General features: G+C 40.2%; 1 protein-coding gene across 1 annotated transcript; it reads left to right on the forward strand.

Annotated features, from left to right (window-relative positions):
- Nucleotides 1–1,342: 1,342 nt before the first annotated feature.
- IL17RB (interleukin 17 receptor B) lies at nucleotides 1,343–22,357 on the forward strand. The gene is made up of 11 exons (XM_063121609.1): nucleotides 1,343–1,417; nucleotides 6,945–6,969; nucleotides 8,163–8,288; nucleotides 9,948–10,063; nucleotides 11,640–11,766; nucleotides 13,475–13,522; nucleotides 17,296–17,453; nucleotides 17,646–17,711; nucleotides 18,602–18,686; nucleotides 19,740–19,829; nucleotides 21,577–22,357. Exons 1-11 carry the CDS (start codon nucleotides 1,343–1,345, stop codon nucleotides 22,170–22,172), a joined length of 1,512 nt encoding a protein of 503 aa, XP_062977679.1. The 3' UTR covers nucleotides 22,173–22,357.
- Nucleotides 22,358–22,730: the final 373 nt, after the last annotated feature.

The following is a 22,730-nucleotide window of genomic DNA, read 5'->3' on the forward strand; positions in this document are numbered from 1 at the left end:
ATGAAAATGAATTATTGTGGAATAAACTTTTCATATTAAGCTGTGATTTAAGTGAGTCTAAAATGTACACTTCATCAGCTGCATTGTGTCTTTTTCTCTATATTTTTGTTGTTGTTTTGCTGTCAAATACAAAATGTACATTTTGACATTGGTTCCTCTTCCTTACAGTCATGTATTGAAACTGAGCTGAGATTTCAACTGAGATGGACAGCATGCTATCCATTATGGTACACTGGCATTTTAATAAGCATTTTACTGATATGCCTTTAAAAGAATAATTTAATTAAAAATAATTTAATAGCATTTTAAATAAAGTGCATGTGGCTGGCTGCTGACCATTGACAGCTGATTATCATATATCTCTCTCCCCCCCCCCCCCACACTCCCTCAGTGATGCAGCTAGGCAATTTTAGATCCTGGATTTAATGGGGATTATTTACTTATGAAATTGATATACTGCCCATAGCCAAAGCTCTCTGGGCGGTTTACAAAAGTTTTGAAGCACAGAATTAACATTTATTTTCTCCCTGCTATCCCATTCCCATTCTACTCCCCTTAAACATTCAAATAACAATAAAACCGTTTGCCAACCCCATCAAAAAAGATAGTCTGAAGAAGCGTGTGCGGTTTTGCATCTTTGACTCAGTTAAATGACAGCACCATCATCAAATGGTGTTTGCTTCAATATCTGCTGCTCTCTGGTCATTTCGGGGATGGGTGGTCTAGACTTTGGCCCCAAGCCCTAGCTGTACCAGTGTTCTCCCTCACTTCCAAATAATCTTAGCCGGTGGGTTTTGGTTTTTTTAATGTGTTTTATATTCGCCGTTGTTCCCCGCCTCGATCCAAGCGGAGAGGCGGGTAAGAAATAAATTATTATTATTATTATTATTATTATTATTATTATTATTATTATTATTATTATTATTATTATTATTATTATCCTCAGCAACTTTTGAGTCCTGCATGAAATGGGGGGAGCAGGGTGAAGAAAGAAAGGCTGCAGCGCAGCCTCCGCCACCTCCCTTGAACTTCAAGCCATGTAACAACGATTACACTTCGCACGGCGCGCTCCCTCCCAGCAAGACCTTGTGAGGGAGGGATAGGGGTGGAGAGGCGTTTCTTCTTTGTTTGGCCCGGGTCTAAGATACCTGCGCGGAAGCTTTCGGGCTGCTTATAAAGAGCGAGTTACAGACGGAGGAAGGAGGATGGTCTGGCTGCGATGTGTGAGCAACGGGGCGGGGAAGAGGCATAAATTGACGGGGAGGCTTTCACGGGAATTCAAGCGGGGGAAAGCGAGCAAGCAAGGCGGACTGGGCGTCCTCGTCCTGAGACGCGAAGGAGCATGGACGCCGCGGTGGCCTGGGTGCTGCTGGGCGCGGCGCTCAGCGACTGGAGCACCGCCGGGGAAGCTCAGCCGGTAAGCTGCGGCGAAACCGTCCACTTTTCCCGGCCATGCCCCTTCAACATCTCCCCGTTAAGTAGAAATTCAAGAGGTTCTGAAGAAGAAGAAAATCTGCCTGTAAGGTAGCTGTTAAAAGGCTTCGTCTTTTCAAAGTTGCAACTGTTAATGGGGTTCGATAACTCCCCTCCTTCCCAAAGAATAAAATCCAAACATAAATCCTACTTAGAGTAGACCCACTGAAATGAATGAGACGTAAGTTCGCTATAGTTAACGTAAGTCTAATTTATTTCAATGGGGCTACTCTAAGTAGGATTTACGTTGGATTTTACCCATAGTTTCACGCCGCGCAGCATTTCGTGGTATTCCTCCCTTTTAGCGGGAAAGGTGAGATGGCGTGAGGCGCTCAGAAGCAAAAGTAAATAGGCGGTATAGAAATGTAACAAAGAACAACAGCAAAAAAAAAAAAAAAAACTAATATTGCAAATGCAGGGCAGCGTTAGGTACTTTTGCTTCCCAAAGAATAAAATCCAAACATAAATCCTACTTAGAGTAGACCCACTGAAATGAATGAGACGTAAGTTCGTTATAGTTAAAACAATACTGGATGAGTGTTATGCTTCCGTCCAAAGCAGCTTCCTATGTTAAACCATGCTGTCCTGCTAGGATTTCCATTGCTGCCCCAGAATATTAAACAGCAACCGTGCGAATGGGAGTTTTTAATATTCTGGGGCAGCAATGGAAATCCTAGCAGGACAGCATGGTTTAACATAGGAAGCTGCTTTAGACGGAAGCATAACACTCATCCAGTATTGTTTTAATACTGATGGCAACCCGTGGACTGGTTGGTGTTTCAAACAAGAGTCTTTCTCAGGCCAACTTGGGGATTGAACCTGAACCTTGGCTCAATGATAGAGCCACACTTAGCATGCCGAAGGTCTCCTGTTCAATACAAGGAGTCTCCAGGTAAGGCCGGGAAAACTCCTGCTTGTTTGAAACCCTGGAGAGCTGTTGCTAGTCAGTGTGGACAATATTGGATTGCTATGGGATGGGGACTTGGTGGCAGACAAGATGGGTCCTGCCACCAAGCCCCTTGGAATGATGGGTGGAGTCCGCTGGAGGACTGAGGGGGGGAAACAACCCATGCCAACCCAATTGTCTGTTGGGTTCACCCACCACACAGTGAGCAGTGCTTCCAAAACAACCCACAGTGTGTATAGCTCTTTACCCCAAACCATAGGAAATTGCTTAAAGATTTTAAACTTGCCCACAAACCAAGTAATCCCCCCCTCTGAACTAGACTTTAACCTGTAGGTTTTATTTATTTCTAATTTCATTTTAACTGTTTTTTTAGCATAGGTTTTAACTGATGTAGTTATGTTTGAATTATATTACATTTTCTCTGTATTTTATTATTGGTAGCCATGGTGAGCACTGTTTTTAGTGGAAAGGCAGCATATAAATTAAATAAGTTGTGTAAAGGATTAATTAGATTAATCAATTAAAATGTTTGATCAACTAAAAGAGAGACCTGATTAATTGGACAGACTTTAAGAAAAACCTTACTGTTAATATAATTAATACACTTATTAAAAATGCAGGTGGCAAGCACCATCCTGTAAGAGGCATTATTCAAAACATGTCACAAACAAAATTATATGAACCAATTTTATATATTGTAACAACTGCTGAATTATTATATGCAAAAAACTGTAATGTGGGTTTCTGGAAAATGTTGAAATGGGTATTTTTTCAATGCTTTAACTTGATTGGGATTGGAATCTCAAATTTATACAATAGCCAAATGTATTTGAACTGAAATATTTGTTAGAAAAAATAATTAACTATGCAATGCTATGCATGTTTACTTGGAAGTAAGTCTTGTGTTAAATGCAGCATACTTACTCCCAGGTGAATGAGCATAAGACGGCACTGTAAAAACTCTGCAGAGGCCACCAGTGAGGGAGGAAGCAGCAGCCAGGCACCTCTCCACCATGCCTGGGTCCAGCTCCAGCTGAGAGCCCCCTCCCTCCTGCTGTCAACTGTAACTACTGAACTTTCCAACTAAGATTGTAGTGCCTGAATTTGGTTTCCTTTCCCCCCTCCTCCTCCTCCCCCCTCCCAATCCCCTTTCCTTTTGTGTCATGTCTTTTAGATTATAAGCCTGTGGGCAGGGACTGTCAAGAAATACTTTTGTAAGCCGCCGTGAGAGCCTTTTTTGGCTGAATGGAGGCATAAAAATCCTTAAATAAATAAATAAATAATAAATAAAAGAACTTTACTATTGCAACAAATCCCAAACTTGGAAGTTATTTTAACTGAGTACTAATAATATTTTAAGATAGGACAATTGAATAGCATGCACTTCCTTTACATTGTTTAAATGTAAAGGGAACAATGCATTGACAACAGTTCATCTTAATTCTAGCACACCCAAAATACTGTGTATCAGATATATATATACACAATAGGACATCAGTTTACTAAATAAATATCCTGATGTTTTAAATTGTTTTCAGTTTTTATGTATTTATTTAAACCTTGCAAATATACAAAATCAAACAAAAACTAAACTCCTTATGAAATAAACCCAAAACATTATTTCGTATTAATAAAAAATGAGAGAACGGATGAACATTGGGGTTTTTTAGATTAAGGGGAAATCACGTTTCCTTACCAGTGCCTTGCTTCCTGCTTCTCTTGTGCAGTCGTAATGGGGATGCAATACATGGCTTGGAGAGGGGCAACCATGTGGTGTATAATGGAAAACCTCCCCTCCTGCTGCTGCTCATAGTCCTGAATGGGACAGTGCCCTCTAGTGGGTGCTTTGTAGCACAACTTTCCCTGTACATGGTAGGAAATACTGAGATATTTCAACTAGGGGTGTGCACGGACCCCCCGCTCCGCCCCGTGGGCCGATCCGAAAATTTCTGATCGGCCCGCTCCGCTCCGCCCATACTCCGCTCCTCTTCACTGCGGAGCTCCGGCTCCGAATCGGAGGTCCACAGTGGAGGGGAGTGGCACCAGGTAAGGCTGGGAGAGGAGGGCGGGGGGGGTTATTGGGCCTTGCCGCTGTCGCCGCCCGTGCGGCGACGGTGGCAGAGCCTGGTAAGGGACCAAGGGGGAGGGGGGCCTTACCTGCCTCCATCCGCGGTCCATCGGCTTCTTCAATTGAGCCTGTGGTTCAACCAGGAAGTCTGGGCCGCAAGTGCAGCCTAGACTTCCTGGTTGAACCGCGGGCTCAATTGAAGAAGCTGACGGACTGCAGATGGATGCAGGTAAGGCAGAGGAAGGGGTTTTTTACCGGGCCCTGCCGCTGTCGCCGCATGGGCGACAGCGGCAGGGCCTGGAAAACCCCACTTACCTTTCCAGCAGAGCTCCGGATCGAGGCGAAGGATCCGCCTTCACCTCGATCCTCTTCGCCACGCTCCGCCGGCCCCCCAATCCTCTTCGCCTCCGCCTTAAGGGCAGGCGAAGCCCCCTGCTCCGCTTCTAATTTGCCGGTCTGATTAGAAGCGGAGCACATCCCTAATTTCAACAGAATCGGGATATCACTGTTTGTTTGTTTTAAACGGAATTACTGGGGCATGGGAGAAGTGCAGGAGGTTGCCAACGTCCTCAAAAGGCCCTGCGGAGTTCCATAAATGGCCATTCACAAGTGGGCCTTATTTAGTTTTTGTGAAGAAGCCCATAATCTTGAAATTTATCATTCCAGAATGCAATAAATATTACCTATTTTTAACAAACCTATTATCCAATAAGTGATTTTCTATCACACTAATATAATAAGTCAGTTTAATCATCATGACAATATTCCAAATTCTAAAAAAAGCCAATTTGATAAGTGAGGAGCCCTGCATTTCTTCAATGAGCAGGCGTGGGCTGGTTCATGAAGTCACGAAGAGTCGGAAGCAACTGAATGAATAAACAAGAACAAATAAATTAATAACCTTCTTTGTATCACAATCCTCTACGCAGTCTTTAAAATAATTTAACAAAACACTCAAAAGGATTAGATGATATTCCATATCCTATGATTTGCTCAACTTATAGTAAAATACTATACCAGTATGGCTTGCTTTTTTCACAATGCCCCCAAAATGTAAATAGTGTGTTCTCAATTGTCCGCCCCTCCAGCATCTATCATGTTCTAATTTATGTATCTTTTTTTCTTATACTGTATTCTGTACTGTTGATGCAATGTTTTAAACATATTTTGCTTTAAATTCATTGCTATAAAGTTTCTTCTAGTGTTATCTCATATCCACTGTCCTTTCCTGACAAAAACATACCTAGATCTTTCTCCCATGTTTTCGTCCATTTTTTCTTTCTCTGATTTGTATATCCTTTATGATTGCATACGTTTTTGCTATCAGGGCTTTACCAGATGGGACTTTATAAAGTATTTCAAACTGTGATAACTCCCTAAATGAATCATGTTTCCTTAAAAATGCTTGGATTGCATGTCTTACTTGAAAATATGGAAGCAGCCTCATTTGGCCTGGGCTATCTGTGATAATATTCCCATCTTCAACAAAGTCTTTAACGAACATCCTTTCTATCTTCCCAAGTTTGTGCCATTTCTTGGCCCCATCCCTCAACATCTGCGCATTGAGGGAATTTCCCTCTCTCCTGTAAGCCTTAATAATGAGTTTTGGTTTCCAAACCCTCATTTTCTTTCTTGTGAGGGTAGGGATGTTTGAGTCAGCCTACAGGGAAGATTTGGCAGGTGTGAGGAGGGGAAGCATAACCTTTTTCTGCCCTGCCCTGCCAATACTCTTTCCCTACAGCGGGTTTTTTTTCTCTCCAGCAGAGCACTGAAACTATAAATGAGCCCAGCTGGAGCAGAAAGAAAGAAAGAGAAAACTGGGTGCAGTGGAGATCATTTGCATGGGTAGAATTGGTGGGCAAAAGAGACATTAAGCACTTAATTATTGCATTTCTATACTTCCCAATAGCCAAAGCCCTCCATCCTGCCTAATACACCCTTGAATATGCCCCCACCCCGGCAACAGCAACTTTACATTCCCCACCACAAATTTGCTGGGAATGCCTAGTTCTACCCAGTGAATAGCTTTTCTGACACTATGATGATGATGTAAATTAATGTGAAGTCTCTGCATAACGCTTTACATTTATTGAGTCTCCTCAGTTTGAGATATATAAACAGAAAACATTACATTTAGTGTTCTATTTTATTGACTATGCATTAGTACATACCCTCAAAATCCTTATATCTACTAATTCCCACTTTGGTGGTGATAATTATTTACTAAAATCACTTTTTGTTCCCATAATTTTGTTTTTCTAAGTAGGAAGAGAAATTTTTGCATTCTAATTGATGTACTGCTTTAACACTGAGATATATTGTGTTTCCAGTAAGTCAAATATGAAAGGTAGCACTGCTAATAACACAACTTTCTGAAATCCATATGTCCAAGCAAAATGTATATTCTACAGCCAAATAGTTCTTTTTTCTTTTTTTTAGAACACCTTTTATTTATTCTTCCTTGCCTTTTCATCTTGGTTTTCTTTTTCATTACAGTCCATTACATGTCATGAGGAAAATGGTATGTATGAATAAAACATGTATTTTATAGTCTTATCATGTATATTCAATGTTTATGCATCCCATTGCTGATGTTTATCTTTGTAGGTGCAGCAAGTTTTAATCAATATATTAACTGGCTACAGCCAATGTCTACAAAGGCAGCAAAATTACGAGCATCTTTGTTTAATTTTTAAATTTTTTGTTGGTGCTTCTGCAATAGGGATTGAAAAATAAAATGGCTGTTCTCATTAGCAACAAGTGGTCCCTTCAATTTATTGAATTATGTTATAAATCCAACATACAGGACCAGTTCACACGATCAAAATAAGCAAACGTGGCTTGTTTCAATCGCAGCTCATGCCAGGCACATGCAGAGTGTGATTTCTTTATTGGAGGATTGGTCCCCCCTACAAGTGTCGGATTTAGATCATAATTTAATAAACTGAAACAACCACTTGCTGCTAAAGAAGCCATCTTTAATATTTTATTTTTCAATTCTTATTGTAGAAGCACCAACAAAAAATCTTAAAAATAAGCCCTGATTCATTATTTTGAACATGTGAACCAGATCAGGGAGTTAGGCATGCTTAGGCCTATGTTTTGTTGTATTTTTCCAGCACTTCATCTGGTGGGAACACTTGGAGCAGGGCCTCTGAAGAAAATCAAGGTTTTGTAGGTACATATGGGAGAAGGCTGTCTTTCAGGTAACCTGGTCTCAAGTCACTTAGGACTTTTAATGTTAAAACAAGCCACATCTGGTTTGCAGAAACCCTTTGAATGCCCCTGTTCATAGGTTGTTAGTGTGACATTTGGTCTTAGGTTAGCTTTCAGTCTAGATTTGGACATCTTATGAATGACCTACGAATGCGGGGGTTTGTAGGTTGTTTCTGCAAACTGGGAGCAGTTTGCACACATCTCCACAAATTGTGGATTCATTAATTAACCCAAGATTTGCTGCTTAATGCCGCTTTGACATGCAAAGAGCCCCAGTATGTAGGATTACAGCCTTATAGAGAAATCAGTGGCAGAACAATGGGAATAAAAATCTCACTTTTAGTTTTAGCAGATTGCTTTGAAATCTCTGTAAGCTTTATCAAAGAATAAAACTTGTATAGGTTGGAATCATGCATATTATTCGGTAGTAAAAGACACAATATTTCAAACTAATAAACCTTTAGAATGCACTAATGTATAACTTTCATTCTTTCCAAGGGCCTTCTCCCCAGTTGATGATGCATCACAAGCACACACCATCAGATCTTTCTAGTATCAGTGTCGAGATTGTGGAAATACAAGGGAACTGTCAACTTAATATAACCTGGATCATTAATGCAGATGGTAGTTCTCTTAGCCAGGGGAGTGGACCCATTATGAAACTCTTGCACTTGGGTCTGAAATGTAACAGACTTTCCGCAGTGGCCTTCTCTGCTCTGACTTTCGTTGGTAATAGAACCAAGGGTTCTATTTCAGTTTTTGGAGAAGGAGAATATTCAAAGCAAGGATAGGTGCCATCCCTTGACTATATTTACAAAAGAAAGCAAAGCTCGAACTTTGAACTTTTTTAAACTTGTAAAATTTTCTGCACATCTACACTGATTAAGCTTCACTTTAAAACAAAAATGAGCAAAATTGGTCTGGCAGATCTTGAGTAATAAGCCCTACTCTACCGTATTCTTTTATAAGATTCAATGTCTTAATAAAAATGTCCTTTTGACAAATGACTTGCCAAGGATATATGTGTTATTGGTGTTAAGAGTCCTAATAGTGATGAATATCAAAATACATTGAAGAAATATTTGTTTCACGATTTTCTATTGTATATTATGGCCAGTATCCAATACTGCCACTCCACTTATGCATAAATGGCCTCTAGCACAATACCAATAATATATGTTGGCCCAATGGGTTTTCTGAGGTTATTACAAGGCAGGCTTTCTTGCACAAGTGTGAATTGTTGCTAGGGGAGTGCAGATCCCTGCAGAACTATTCCACCTGCATCCAGTTTTAATGTGTGTATTGACCAAGCCACACCAAAGACTACAGGCCTGCTTCCTCTTCCCAGTTGTGATGTTCAGTGACAACAGGGTATAGTTCCATATGTTCATACGTTATACTAGAAGTGCCTTTGACATTTTTTCTTGCTATGTGTATGTGAGTCAAAAGCTGTTTAAAATGTGTATATATATATAATCAATGTAATTTTTTAAAATATTCAGATTATAGAAATGGAAAATGCATTGCAAGTGAATATTTCCTTAATTTTCTGAATGTATTATTTTCCTTTTAGGGTGCAATCCTATCAGGATAATCGCAAGCCCCTGAACTTGGAGGCTACTGACTATAATTCAGGGCCATCCTGCACTTTTCGCTAGAGGCTTGATTTCGAGTGTCTAGCTGAAGAGCTTCATAGTGGGAGTGGAGAGGCTGGGCAACACATAAAAAGCTCTCTACCCCAAGAGAAGAGAAGGACCCAGTACAGAGAGAACCACAGCAGGGGAGAGGGAGGGTGAACGGCTAGTGTTTTCTGGGAACCGAGGTCAGAGCGCTGGCTCCAAACTCAGTTCCCAGAAACAGAAAAATCCTATGGCCACCTAGGCAGTGTCTAATGGTCATAGGATTGCTCCCTTAGAAACACTATCTTTGAGGGTGGGGACTTTAAAAGCATGCCATGGTACCTTTTTGTTTTGCTCTCTACCTCTTACATCTTTTGGCTCCTAGCTAATTTGCATATACAAAATACTTGTGTTTACATGTGAAAATATAACATACATACAATAGATACATGTTTACTACTAATAGTAACATATGTGGCAGGGAATACAGATTGAGATGAAATGTAGTGAATGAACACAGATCTGCCACTACATGTATGAAGTAGCGTTGTTGACGTTGGAGAGGCACAAACAGTTTGCTTCTTAGGGCATCTTTCAATAACAAAGTTTGAGAACAAACTGTATAACTTTGCTAAAATGATGTTTATTTCCTCTTCATTTCCAGCAAGCATCAAACACCTGAGTGCCACCAAGATATGTATGACACTTGCACACCAAGAATGTATTAGATGTGATTACACAGAAGAGTTTCCAGGCCAAATTAGGCATGATGGTCAGAAAGTAAGAATTAAACAATGCAGAAGGCAGCAGTTGGAATTGCCAAAATAGAATAATGCTAACCAGCACAAATGCTAGAATATTAAATGATATCAAAAGAACTGATGTAAACAAACGTTTTATGTAACAGTTGTGCCATATCATGTATCAAGTGTAAAAATACAGTAATAGTATACAGAAACTGAACAAGTTGTTTATAATAACTGAGCATAAATGGTTTGCGAGAAACTGAACAAGTTGTTTACAGTAGTTTACATAAACTGAATGATAACTGAATAGTTTGCAGTAACAGAGCAATGGGCAGAAATAGTTTGCAATAACGGAGCAATTTCAGGCCTTCGGCTTTTCCCCACCTGTTTCACAAAAGCGTCAACAGAGTCAGAATATCACAACAACATCACAATGCTTATTGGTGGGGAAAGAGGAGGATTTGTTGCATATGTTCCTCAGATTCAAAAAGGCTTTTTTGTCCTCCTAAAAAGGATTGACTTGGATCCCCAGCCAGAAAACGCAAACCATTTATGCTTGGTTCTTGTTCAGTTTCTGTAAACTATTATTGTATTTTTACACTTGATACGGCACGATCAATATGTTACATAAAATGTTTGTTTGCTTCAGTTCTTTTGATATCGTTTAATATTGTAGCAGTTAGAATATTAAATGATATCAAATGTATCATTAAATGTATCATTTAATGTATCATTTAATATTAAATGTATCATTTAATATTGTAGCAGGTTAGCATTATTCTATTTTGTTCAGAAAGTAAGAACATTTAGAAAATTATTGTATTGTGTTGCTGAGGAATGCTGGGGAGGAATTTATGAAATCTGATACTGAAAAAAACTTCATAGGGTATGCGTATGCTCAGAGGCACCCTGCTCTTTATTTAGGGTGCAGCCCTATGCATGCTGACTGGGGAATGGTGGGAGTTGTAGGGCTTTTTTCTGTCTAAACATCTATATTGATTGCACCCAAAGTTATTTATTTCAGAGAATTTCTGAAATATATAAAAAAAATCTTTTCACTTAAAAATAGTATCCCAAAATAAATCATGAGAAAATACAGTAAAACCAATAAAGCAGTGATAAAACAATAAAAACTCATTTAAATAATCAGCAATGCTAGCAGCCATCAGTTATTGGTAGAAACACTCCACACTAGGAGCCTGCCTGATCTCAATGGCCAGTATACTTACAAATACGAAGTAAAGTAACTGGGTTTATGCATCCCAAACTAAGCTTTGGATCGGTCAGCCCAAGTCATACACTATCAGGCACCCTAACATCATGTCCATCCCAACACTTCGATTTTGGTGCAAGTCACTCAACCTTTCTGCTCCTATGCCTATAATCCTACACTCAAGAGTGCCCAATAAAAGACTTCCTGACATTGGGTCCAACTCAGTACTTTGTCTTAATGCAAGACACAGACAATAGTGGAAAACAGAACTAAAATTGTGGATGCTTTAGTTTTGCTTCTGTTCTGGCATCTTAGTTTTTGCAATAATAGGGAGAAGGGGATGGATTTTCTAAAATTTTAGAGGATAATATGAGCTTCATAACTTGTTATATTTCAGTGGCAGTTCCAATACATTGGATTTTCTGTAGAAGAAAATAAAGATTACCGCATTAATGCTTTTAACCTACCACCAGCAAATATAAATGAAGATCATCCACGGAAATACATAATGAAAACGTCTCCAGGTAACTGAACAAATAGTATCAGCTAAATAAGTTCACCGGAAAATCGTGTTTGTAAATTTAGGCTTTGCCCATAAAGCAGAAGAGCTGGTGTGCTTTTCAGTTTACCTTAAAATTAAATTAATAGCTAGCAATGGGAGAACTGCAGTGGAAAAAGAGACCAAGTTGTTATACCCCATCACCATTAATACATGTGTTTACATTTAAACATAGAAAAGTAATGGGTTGGATCCAGAAAATGTACGAAGCTCTTCTAAAACCAACCCAATGTATGAAAGCAACAAACGTAGATGTATAAATATATTGTACAAGTATATTTGTCAGGAAATTGGGATTGGCTGAGGCATTCAATTGAGTGTACTTTTGATGAAAAACTCAAGCTTGCAGCGGTGTAATGCATGAAATGGCTTTTTGGCCTCATCTACACCTAGAACCTTCCGGGATGGAGAGGGGAGAGGATCCTGGACATATTTGCTTCTGGGATTGTCCCCCTGTATCTAAACGCCAGTGCATCATCCTGGAAGTGAAGAGGGACGTTCCTGGCATGGCGTTTTTAGGAGACATTCGTGCAATTGTAAGGCCCCAATCCAGTGCCTTTGAGAAGTTTTTTGGTTTTTTTAATGGAAAAACTCAGCGCCAGAAAACACTGTCAGCCACCCGCGGATGGCAAAAATACTGTGCCCCCACCCCCTATGGGTACAGAGGCGCCCCCCCCGCACAGCTCTGTGCCTGTTTGAAGAGCCCTGCTACTCATGGGGAGGATAGATAACCACACTGCCTGTGGTCCTTGGGATTGTTCTGGGACCGCTGGAAAAATCAGGAAAATCGCGGTCCCAGTTATCCCAGGATAGTTGAGAAGTTGACCCCGGGATCCCCTGTGCATCATTTGTCTAGTGTTTTAAAAATCTGTTATGTTAACCCATGAAAGTGAACAGAATCACGTTTGGGAGACTGAAGAGGAAAAGGAGCATAGGAAGTTATCTTCTAATAACTCAGATGATGAATCCATCTCAGTACTGTGTATACTGACCGACAAAGGCTCTCCAGTTTCAAACAGGAGAATTTCTTGGCCATATTTGGAGTTTCCAGGGATTGAACCTGGGAACTTTTGCATGCAAAGCATGCACCTTACTGCTGAGCCTTGGCTCTTCCCGATAAAATTACTAAACATACACATGTCATAACTTTATAACTAAATAATATAAGAATTCTTTTTCTGTCAAAACTCAGATTTACATCGGGGTTACAAACTGACCATGAGACACTACAACAGTTTCATACTTCTGTGGTAATTACATGAATGTAGTTGCCAAAGATAGGTTCTCTCAGCTAAATCAACAGTTTTAGGAGTTGGCACTTACATCTTACTATACGAAACATTTGTAAAAATAATATTCTCTAGTTAGAATAATCAAATGGTACAGTTGAGAAGGATCTCAAAGTTCATCTAGTCAAAGCCCCTGCTGAAAATGGGGAAATCCACTACTACAGCACCCCTGATAGGTGGCCGTTTAGCCTCTGCTTAAAAATCCCTTCTGAGGCAGTCCTTTCCACTGTCAAACAGCTCTGTACCACCGGGAAGTTTTTCCTTCCTAAGAATCTAAATACTTTTTCTTGTAATTTGAACCCATTGGTTCAAGTCCTTGATGTAATATTTTTTATGTAACTAGTTTGCACAATTTCTAAATATAAAAATACTATTCCAATTCAGATTGTCAAGACAATGTATTGAAATATTGCAACACCTGCATAGAAAAAGGTAAGTGCAAGTTATTTTTATAACCTTAGTGATGTAGAAAAGTCCTTCTAACTTCAAAAGTCTTTCAGAGTACTAAAAATAATGATAAACCGGTCATAGACAGGACCCCAGAAAACAACATGCCAGGGAATTTAATACCTGAAGGCACTAACCATTATCCAAGTCCAATGCCTGCTTCTTCTTTGTCTCAGTGCATTCCCACATACAGGTTCTGTGCCAGTGCAGAGCAACATTTGGAACCTTCTAGAGCAGGGAGATGCAGTCCAACACATATGGAGTGCCCCAGGTTGAGGAAGGCTGTTCTAGAGCCAAGTCATTTCTTTGGTGTTGGGACTCACCTTGAGAGGCATGGCATAACCCCTTTGGGGTGTGATCAGCACCTTCCCACTCAGTCCCTTTCTGACCATTGCAGCATCTGGACATTTCTCTGTGAGTCAGGCTTTATTGTCTTCTGTTTCTCAGGTTGTTGTTGTTTTTACTTCCCATCCCCAATTTCTATTGATTTTTCTTCCCTCTTTGCATTTTGTATTTTTGTTTCCTCCTGGTTTTCTTTCCATCCATGTGGCTCTTTAGTAAATGCTGAGACTGCAGGAGTAAGTTCCCTTCTCCAGATGGGTATTATTGCTACCTTTTTTGCCTTGAGGTAGAGCACATTGTGGTTTCTTGCCCCCATTGTCAAAATTTGCCAAGCGGATCTGTCAAAACAGATAAACTCACCTTTAAGTATTGACCATTGTGTTCAATCTTGGCACTACCAGCCAAATTACTCTCCCCTGAGTCAGTTTCGTGTACTATGGTAGCTTTTTCTGGCCACACTTAGTTTCTTTGTCTCAAGGTTGACTCAAACTCCTGCCCCACAGCACCACAGTCCCAATCTGGATTGGGTCCTCCCATTCCCACCACCACCAACTCTGCTCTGTCCTTGCTGTGAACATGTTTGCCAGGGTGTAAACCGGAGGCCAGTCACAGATATTTTTCAGCTCAAGTGTTTTGGACCTGAGTTAGGCAATCAGTTCCTTTCTTTACTTCTATTTCTTTGGGGGCAGTGATCATATTGCTGCCCGATCACAGCTAGGCTAAAATCTTTGATTACTCCAAAGGAGGTTCAAACGGTGGCAGCAGTGGAGAGGGCCTTCTTGATGGTGGCCCCTTGATTGTGGAACACCCTGCGGAGGTCAACCTGGCACCAACATTGTCATCCTTTTGGCATGAGGTTAAGATCTTAACTGGTCCTGTGATTTTTATTGTTGAGTGTATTAAATTGTTTTATATTGTATTTTTAAGGTTTTAATCTTTTGCAAATTGGCCAGGGAGCTTTGGGAATTGGGCAGTATAGAATTGTTGTTGTTGATTATGATGATGATGTGGAGCTTTGGGAATTGGGCAGTATAGAAATGATGTTGTTGTTGATAATAATAATAATAAAAATAAAATATCATATAATTGTTTCCTATGGGAAGCTGTTGCTTTCATCCCATAGCCAAGGGGAGAAAAATGGCATAAAAATAACTAGCAAGTTCTATCTCCAGACAATGGAATTGCCAAATAATAATAATAATAATAATAATAATAATAATAATAATAATAATAATAATAATAATAATAATAATAAAAAAAATATCATATAATTGTTTCCTATGGGAAGCTGTTGCTTTCATCCCACAGCCAAGAGGAGAAAAATGGCATAAAAATAACTAGCAAGTTCTATCTCCAGACAATGGAATTGCCAAATAATAATAATAATAATAATAAAATATCATATAATTGTTTCCTATGGGAAGCTGTTGCTTTCATCCCATAGCCAAGAGGAGAAAAATGGCATAAAAATAACTAGCAAGTTCTATCTCCAGACAACGGAATTGCCAAATATTTTTAAAGGCCTTGGGATAAGTACTGTGAGGATAAAGACATGCTAATCCATGTATGTCGTCTGGGATACAAATATGGTAAATAAGTGGAAAAAAGAATCCAGTGGTTGTGCTTGGTGGAGAGAAGAGGTTAATGCTGCAATCCTATGCATGTTTAGAGAGAAATAATGCATGGCTGATTGGAGAATGCTGGGAGTTGTGGGACTTTTTTCTGTCTAAATATGCATAGGATTTGCACTCTTAATAATCTAAAGTAAAATAATAAAATGGTCAGTAGTTTAGTCCATAAAAGAATCTCCCTGTATTACATAAATATGTAGATTTTTCTATGTGTTTGGTACTGAATGGGTAAGTTCATATGTTACACAAAGCCACCATGAAAATAAGCCACCATGGTTCACTCAATAGCCCGACAGATTATCAGGGGCTTGGTGGCTTGTTTCCCTGCTCTGGCCTCCTGCCAGCTCTGACTTGTAGCCCAAGCACTTTTGTGGCAGGACTCCATGTTTCCTTGTTTCCTCCGTCAGCACTTTTTCTGCAATTGTCCTGCTGGGGCTGTCAACTACTGAGGGAAACTTCCCCTACCTGCCCCACATCAGACCGCCAAATGGAATTAATTTTCTGAGCCCTTACGAATGCAGTAACACATTTGCAAACTTTCAAAAAAACTTTTTCCTGGGGTCTTGTGCTCTTGCGCAAAGCACAACACTTGCATACTGACATCCCCTCTTGTTAATGTCCATGTCAATTTCATACACTTATTTTGGTACTTCCCTTGCTAGTGAACATCTCTTCTTAAAGACTGCTTCACACTACTCTAAAGTAAGAATATTCACCCCTAAGGCTCCTTGTCTGCAGCAGTCGCCAGCTGCTTTCAGCTCCCCAACCCCACCCCATCAGTTCATGCAAAAGGAACTGTACCTGTATCCCCCTCTTGTCAGTGTTTTCACTACGGCACTTCCCTTGCTAGCGAACACTTCCCCCCCAAAAAAGACTGCTTCATGTTACAGCCAGCTGTAAATCTTCTTTCCTGCAGCCACTAGTTGCTTTGTGTATGTATATATATATGTGTGTGTGTGTGTATATATATATATATATATATATGGGCTATAGATATGGGATTGTTAAATATATGCAAATCTCATGCCACAGCAACAAAACGGAAGGCAAAATTGAGCAAATCTCATGGCAGAGCAGCAAAATGGAGGGGGAAATTGTGCAAATCATGTAGCAGAGCAGTAACACTCAGGAGAACATTTCACACATTTCATGGCAGAGCAATAACACGGAGAGGGAAATTATACAAATCTCATGGCAGAGCAGCAAAACGGAGGGGGAAATTGCACAAATTTCAAGGCAGAGTGGTAAAAGGGGAAATTCATGCAAATTTCCTAACAGCAGATCTTGTACAGGACGGGGGAAAAAGGAAAATTGTAGAGGACTGAAAAAAAAGAAAAGTGTCTTTTATTCTCTGTTTTTAGGAGCATGGGGCAGAGGCCACCGAGAAGGGATGAGGGTGGCACTAGTGTGATCATGAGGAGAGGCATGATTTTTCACCGCTTTTGCCAGGCAGCCCTCTAGTCATTCCCAACAACCCACAATGAACTTGCCTCACTGTGTTTGGACGACACAAGAAAACACCTTGAGTATGAAGAATGCTACAACACGCCATAGGTTCTCAGAGTGGCTTGTTCATGAAAAAATAGCCACCATGAGGAAACCATGCCAGGTTTGCACATGACAACCCACCGCAGTGGTTTTTTGTGGCATGTACACTAGGATAGTGGGTGCTATAGCAATCGCAACAATTATGCCTCAGTCTTGAAGAACTACTAAAATTATAATACAAATTGGTTTTACAGGTGAACTGGAAGTTTTAACCTGGGGTTTCTTTATATTTTACAGGAAGCTTGTGGGACCCAAATATAACTGTATGCTACATGGAGTCAGAAGTAGAAGTGAATTTTACAACTAGTAGATTTTGTCCAACATATAGAATTTTAATTTGTGACCCCGACCCTGACTCTGACGACTGCAGTGATCACACTGTGAATACTGACAAGGTATTCCCCCTTTCAGTTTAGATAGTAGATGAGGAGTTGAATGGCAAGCATTTTTGATTAGTGTAAAATACTGTTTTTTAACAGGGCTATATAATGAAGAGTCTAACAGATAAGATTATAAATATACATCCATTTTTTAAAAGCTGCAAATAATTATGTGATACATGTTTCTGGTGTTTCCTTTTGGAATAGAGGAATGATACTAGAATTTCTGAAAGGATACAGATGACTGGTCAAAAGAACAAAATCTTTCAAGAGGTAAGTTTTAATTTGACTAAGGAAAAATAACTGAATAAACAAGAAGAGTCTACACACTGTCTAAAAAGAAATAATTATTTGCAGTAGAGAAATGGTAGGGGGAGGGATTTTAGCACATACTGACCTGGTTCACATGTCAGGTTAAGCTAAGGTTATTATTGTTGGTAGTTGTAGGGTGACTTAATGTGACATCCGAATCTGGAATGGTTTTTCCATTGTGGGTTGTTTCTTACAAACAAGTCACCCTGCGAACCATGGTTGTAGCAAGGTTGTAACCTATGTGTATATCTGACAGCTAACAACAGAGACCAGTGGTGGGAAGTGACAAGCATTAAGTGGGAAGGAAGCGAAATTGGCTCACGGTTGAAGGAGAGAAAGCATTTTAGGGGCAGGTATTATTACTTCAATAGAATGTGAAGCAGCCTATGTGCTATCAAGGGACATGCTGCAGTGGAGAATGACATTGACATGAGGGAGATATAGCTATGTTGGGCTTAATAGTAAATAGGCAGTGTTGTAGTCCTGCACATTTGTGCAAGACCCCAAAATAAAAAATTCAAAAAAAGTAATTCCGTTTAACTCCAAGTGGCCCACTTCTGAGTAGATCTGTAGAGTTGCACTGGACTACATTTCCTTCTGCTTTAAATTCTTATGTGGAAAAAGCACATAATTGTGTTGTATCCAAAGGTTCCCTTTCTCAGCCGGAGGAAGATTTCTTCATATGCTGGATCCAACCCATTGAATTCAGTGGGACTTATTCCTAGGCAAGTGGATATAGGATTGGAGCCTAAGAAACTGGAGGGGGCAAACACAAATATAAAGTTGTTAAACAAAATTAGAAAAATATTCCTGCAGTATATTTAGCTGCATCATTTTGTTTCTTCTTTCAGCTAATTCCTCATTTTCCAAAATGTGGAAATGACTGTCGAAGGTACTTTACCCATCAAATACTATGTTCTGAAGAACCTACCAATGGTTAGTTGATACCTGCTAACTTTTGATCCAGTGTTAGCAACAGTGAGGAGTAGAAGCCAGTGTGGTATAACAGTGTGCTGAACTAGAACTGTCGGGAGACCCAGGTTTAAATCTCCACTAAGCTATGAAGCTCACTCGATGACTTTGGGCTAATTACTATCTCTCAACCCAACCTACCTCACAGGGTTGTTCTGAAGATAAAAGAGGTGGAATGTGTTGAGAACTATGTGCATTGCTCTGCGCTCCTTGGAGGAACAGCAGAGAATAAATAAAACAAGAACTACCCTGGTAGATTAGACCCAAGATCTGTTGGTCCAACATTCTGTATCTAGCAGTAGCCCGTTAGATGTCCCTGGGAAGCTCATAAGTAAGGCTTAAGGCAATAAACTTCTGGTAGTCAGAGAGATATTGTCTCTGAATAGAAAGATTCCATTACCTATCAGATAATATGATGTGATTGAGCAACCTTTACAGCTGTGTTCCAAACTTTCTTTTATTTGATAGCTTTAGAGTAGCCTTCACCAACCAGGTGCCCCTCCTTGACCCCCATGCTTTTGGACTACAACTCTCAGCATTACTAATCATTGACTATGCTGGCTGGGGTTGATGAGAGTTGAAGTCTAAAACATCTGGAGGGGCACGAGGTTGAAGAAGGCTGTTCTAGACTGAGGCCTTAGCTAGTCCTACCTGATGGCCCACGACGGAGAAGGGAAGATCTTGCGTTGTGTTTAACGCGAGATCCCTCCTTTGTTTACAAGCGAGGTGTGACGACCTCAGAAGGAGAGGTGTTTTCCTTTCATCCTCTGTGTACTCATTTATGCCTTTGTAATGACTTCTCTAAGACCTCCATCTGTGTTCCACCATTCCTTCATTCAGAATAGAAGTCTGACACCTCAATGAGTTTGAGGAGTAAATTCATAATATTTCACATCTTTCATGCATGCAGAAGGGACACATTTAGCTTCCCTCCCCACACACACTTTTTTTTGTTTTTACAAGTGTATGCTTATGAACCTGACAATTCCCTTTCTCTTTTAGGGACATTCACAACAGCTTCTATACTCAGATATATTTGCATACTTGCTGCTTCCTTTCTGATAGTATGCATAGTTGCTGCTGTAGTATATTCCAAGAGGAGGCACGGTAAGAGATTCCCTCATTCTTCCGAGAAAATCGTAAGGCTCTTGGTTTCCTTGACGAAAAGCCCCATCCGATGAGTGTTTTTTTTTTTTTTTTTTGCACGCTCGTTACTGGGCACTCACGGAGTTTGCTCAGGTCCCTCACATAACGTCGTCTGCCTCCCGCGCACCTTCCAACCCTTCTGGCCTTCCTTGCATGACAAAAAAAAACAACCCCCTCATTAAGCCCGATGTTTTTTTAAACTCAGAATTGCTGCTCTCTCCTGCTGTGTGCAGGAGAAGCAGCACCATTAGAACAGCAGACCCAATGGGCCTTGTGCTTGTTGTGTACTTCCTCTTTTGAAAAGAGGAAGTAACTGAGGAACTAAAACACGGGAGGAGAAGCGAAGGTAGGGAGTGTGTTAACCCCCTGGTGTGATGGAGCTTTAAGCCACTTAACACATAACTTCTATTTTCCAACTCTGAAATGATCCCCATATCGGAGAAAATGTTTACACTTGTGGAAGATAGTGTGGGTGTCTTATTTTACTGTGACTCCACAGGTTGAGAAGCTAATCTGCTTCTTTATACAGATCTCTAGGAGAGACAGATCTGAGTGTTTGAGAAAGGAGGGATTTCCTTGTTTTGTTCAGTTATTTCTCTTTCCTTCATCATCTTCCCTCTAGAGAGGGTAAAAGGGAAAGTGGATTGAAGTGGATTGAAAAGGGAAAGTGGATTGAAAAGGGAAAGTGGATTGAAATGGATTGAATCTCCCCTTCCCTGCCATTACCCATTTTAAGTGGCATAAAGGGGAGTGGAGGAGTGTAATATGTAAAGGAGAAGTTGTAACTGGGCTTTGGGTAGGTAGGGCTGTGGAGAAAGGCACGTTGGCTTTCCTTTTTATGTTGAAAGTGTTTCACCAGTAAAACTGATAATACATAACTCTTCATTCTGCTTTAGACTGTGTTACCATTAGGAATGTCCCATTGATGCACAATATTTTAAACCCAGCTTGTAAACCAAGATTCAGCCACCAAGTAAAATGTAGCTGATCAGACATATGTAGCCTAGCAGATGCTTCACATTTTCCATTTTTTCTAGTCTCATGCAAGCAGCATATCAGAGGGTTTTGGTTTGCCTGCTGTACATGGCTGGCAGACTGCATTCATCTTGGTGGATTACAAGTCTTCACTTATAAGGTCTGTGTAATTCCACAAATGGGGTATCTGCAAGTCCAAGCCAAAATTATGAAACCTAGTGCAGCCTTCCCCAACCTGGTGCCCTCCAGATGTGGGACTGCAACTCCCAGCAGTCAATGCTGGTTAGGAATGCTGGAAGTTGCAGTCCAACACATCTGGAGGGCCAACCGAATATTCCTTCTCTCTTTGACTAATGCTTTGTGTGCCAGTTACTTAATTTAGATGGTAAGGATGAGTGCCTGATTTACTCAGTCTTTTTTTACCCCTTTCTTTTTTGGTTGTTGCCAAGTGGGAGCTTTAAGCTATTGGGCCTGTTCAGACAACACGTTAAGCCCTGGTTAGGCTGTGAACCCCTTTGCAGCAAATGGTTAGTGAGCATGTTAAACCATGGCTATATGTAGCCACCATAGTTAGGAATGGTACACATGACATGCTAAGCCATAATGTTTAGCTCAAAATGCTTAACCATCGTGGCTTAGCATGTTGTCTGAACAGGGTCATTCTCTTCTAGACTGATGTTAAAGTGATATAAATTGGGATTTTTCTTCATTAAAGTTTTATTCTTCTTAACAGGTGCAGTCAACAACTGGGCTGTTTTCCATCCTACAGTGCAAAAAATACCTGCTACAATCCTTGTTGTATATTCCCAGGAAGTGTGTTTTCAGCATATTGTGCTCGTATTTGCTGAATTTCTGCATGAATGCTGCCAAAGTAATGTCGTAATAGATGTATGGCAAAAACGGAGAATTGCTGAAATAGGCCCAGTACAATGGCTTACTACTCAAAAAGAAATTGCTGATAAAGTAATTTTTCTCAGCCCATGCCATACAAGTCCTACATGTGATTCAGCTTGTAAAACAACTATAGAAAGTCACAAGAACTCTGAATGTATGTTCACTCTTGCGTTTAACCTCTTCTGCAGTGACTTGAAAAATCAGTTTTCTCTCCACAAATACATGGTTGTCTCTTTCAATGAAACAAATCCAGCTAAGAGTATCCCAAGTCCCTTGAACATCTGCCCGAGATATTTTCTAATGAAGGATATTGACTCCTTTTGTAGAGACCTTTGTCTTTCACAGAGTCCAAGGTGTGATGGAGAAACAAAGTCAAAGTGCAGCTGGAGATTTAAGATGAAACGTAAATTACAAGTGCCTAGGACTAAATGTTAGGATAATAAAATCAGACAACCATCGCACACCTCATGCGTAAGGATGACTTACTGCAACTGCCCCATGGCAAGAAGCAGCGGGTACTATAGCAACACATTCTAAAAGTATTCTTACATGCTTGTGTTCTGCTTGTAGAGTATATAGAAGTGAAAGGAAACTTCTGTAGTGTATCACAGGTTCTTGTATTGCTGCTGGGATCTGACACCAATACGGAGCTGGCCTTTAATACAAATGAAGGGAAGAGTGTGTTAACTGTAAAACAGCAAGATAGTTTTATCTCACTTGCAGCTATACCAGGATCTTGGGACAACATGTATAATCTTTTGTGCCGGTGTAACTGTACCCTATCTTAAAGATCAAGCTTTATTTATTTATTTTATTTATTTAAGGATTTTTATGCCGCCATTCAGCCAAAAAAGGCTCTCACGGCGGCTTACAAAAGTATTTCTTGACAGTCCCTGCCCACAGGCTTACAATCTAAAAGACATGACACAAAAGGAAAGGGGATTGGGAGGGAGGAGGAGGAGGGGGAAAAGGAAAGCAAATTCAGGCACTACA

The sequence above is a fragment of the Elgaria multicarinata genome, chromosome 3 (genome assembly GCF_023053635.1).
Source record: "Elgaria multicarinata webbii isolate HBS135686 ecotype San Diego chromosome 3, rElgMul1.1.pri, whole genome shotgun sequence".
NCBI classification, from domain to species: Eukaryota; Metazoa; Chordata; class Lepidosauria; order Squamata; family Anguidae; genus Elgaria; species Elgaria multicarinata.

What these genes read in the sequence shown, in the direction of transcription:
- IL17RB (XM_063121609.1), top strand. Translation starts at nt 1,343, where the DNA reads ATGGACGCCGCGGTGGCCTGGGTGCTGCTGGGCGCGGCGCTCAGCGAC. An exon ending in CCGCCGGGGAAGCTCAGCCG is followed by an intron (nt 1,418 to 6,944) that starts GTAAGCTGCGGC and finishes TTTTCATTACAG; the next exon opens with TCCATTACATGTCATGAGGA. An exon ending in TTCTGAAGAACCTACCAATG is followed by an intron (nt 18,687 to 19,739) that starts GTTAGTTGATAC and finishes CATTCACAACAG; the next exon opens with CTTCTATACTCAGATATATT.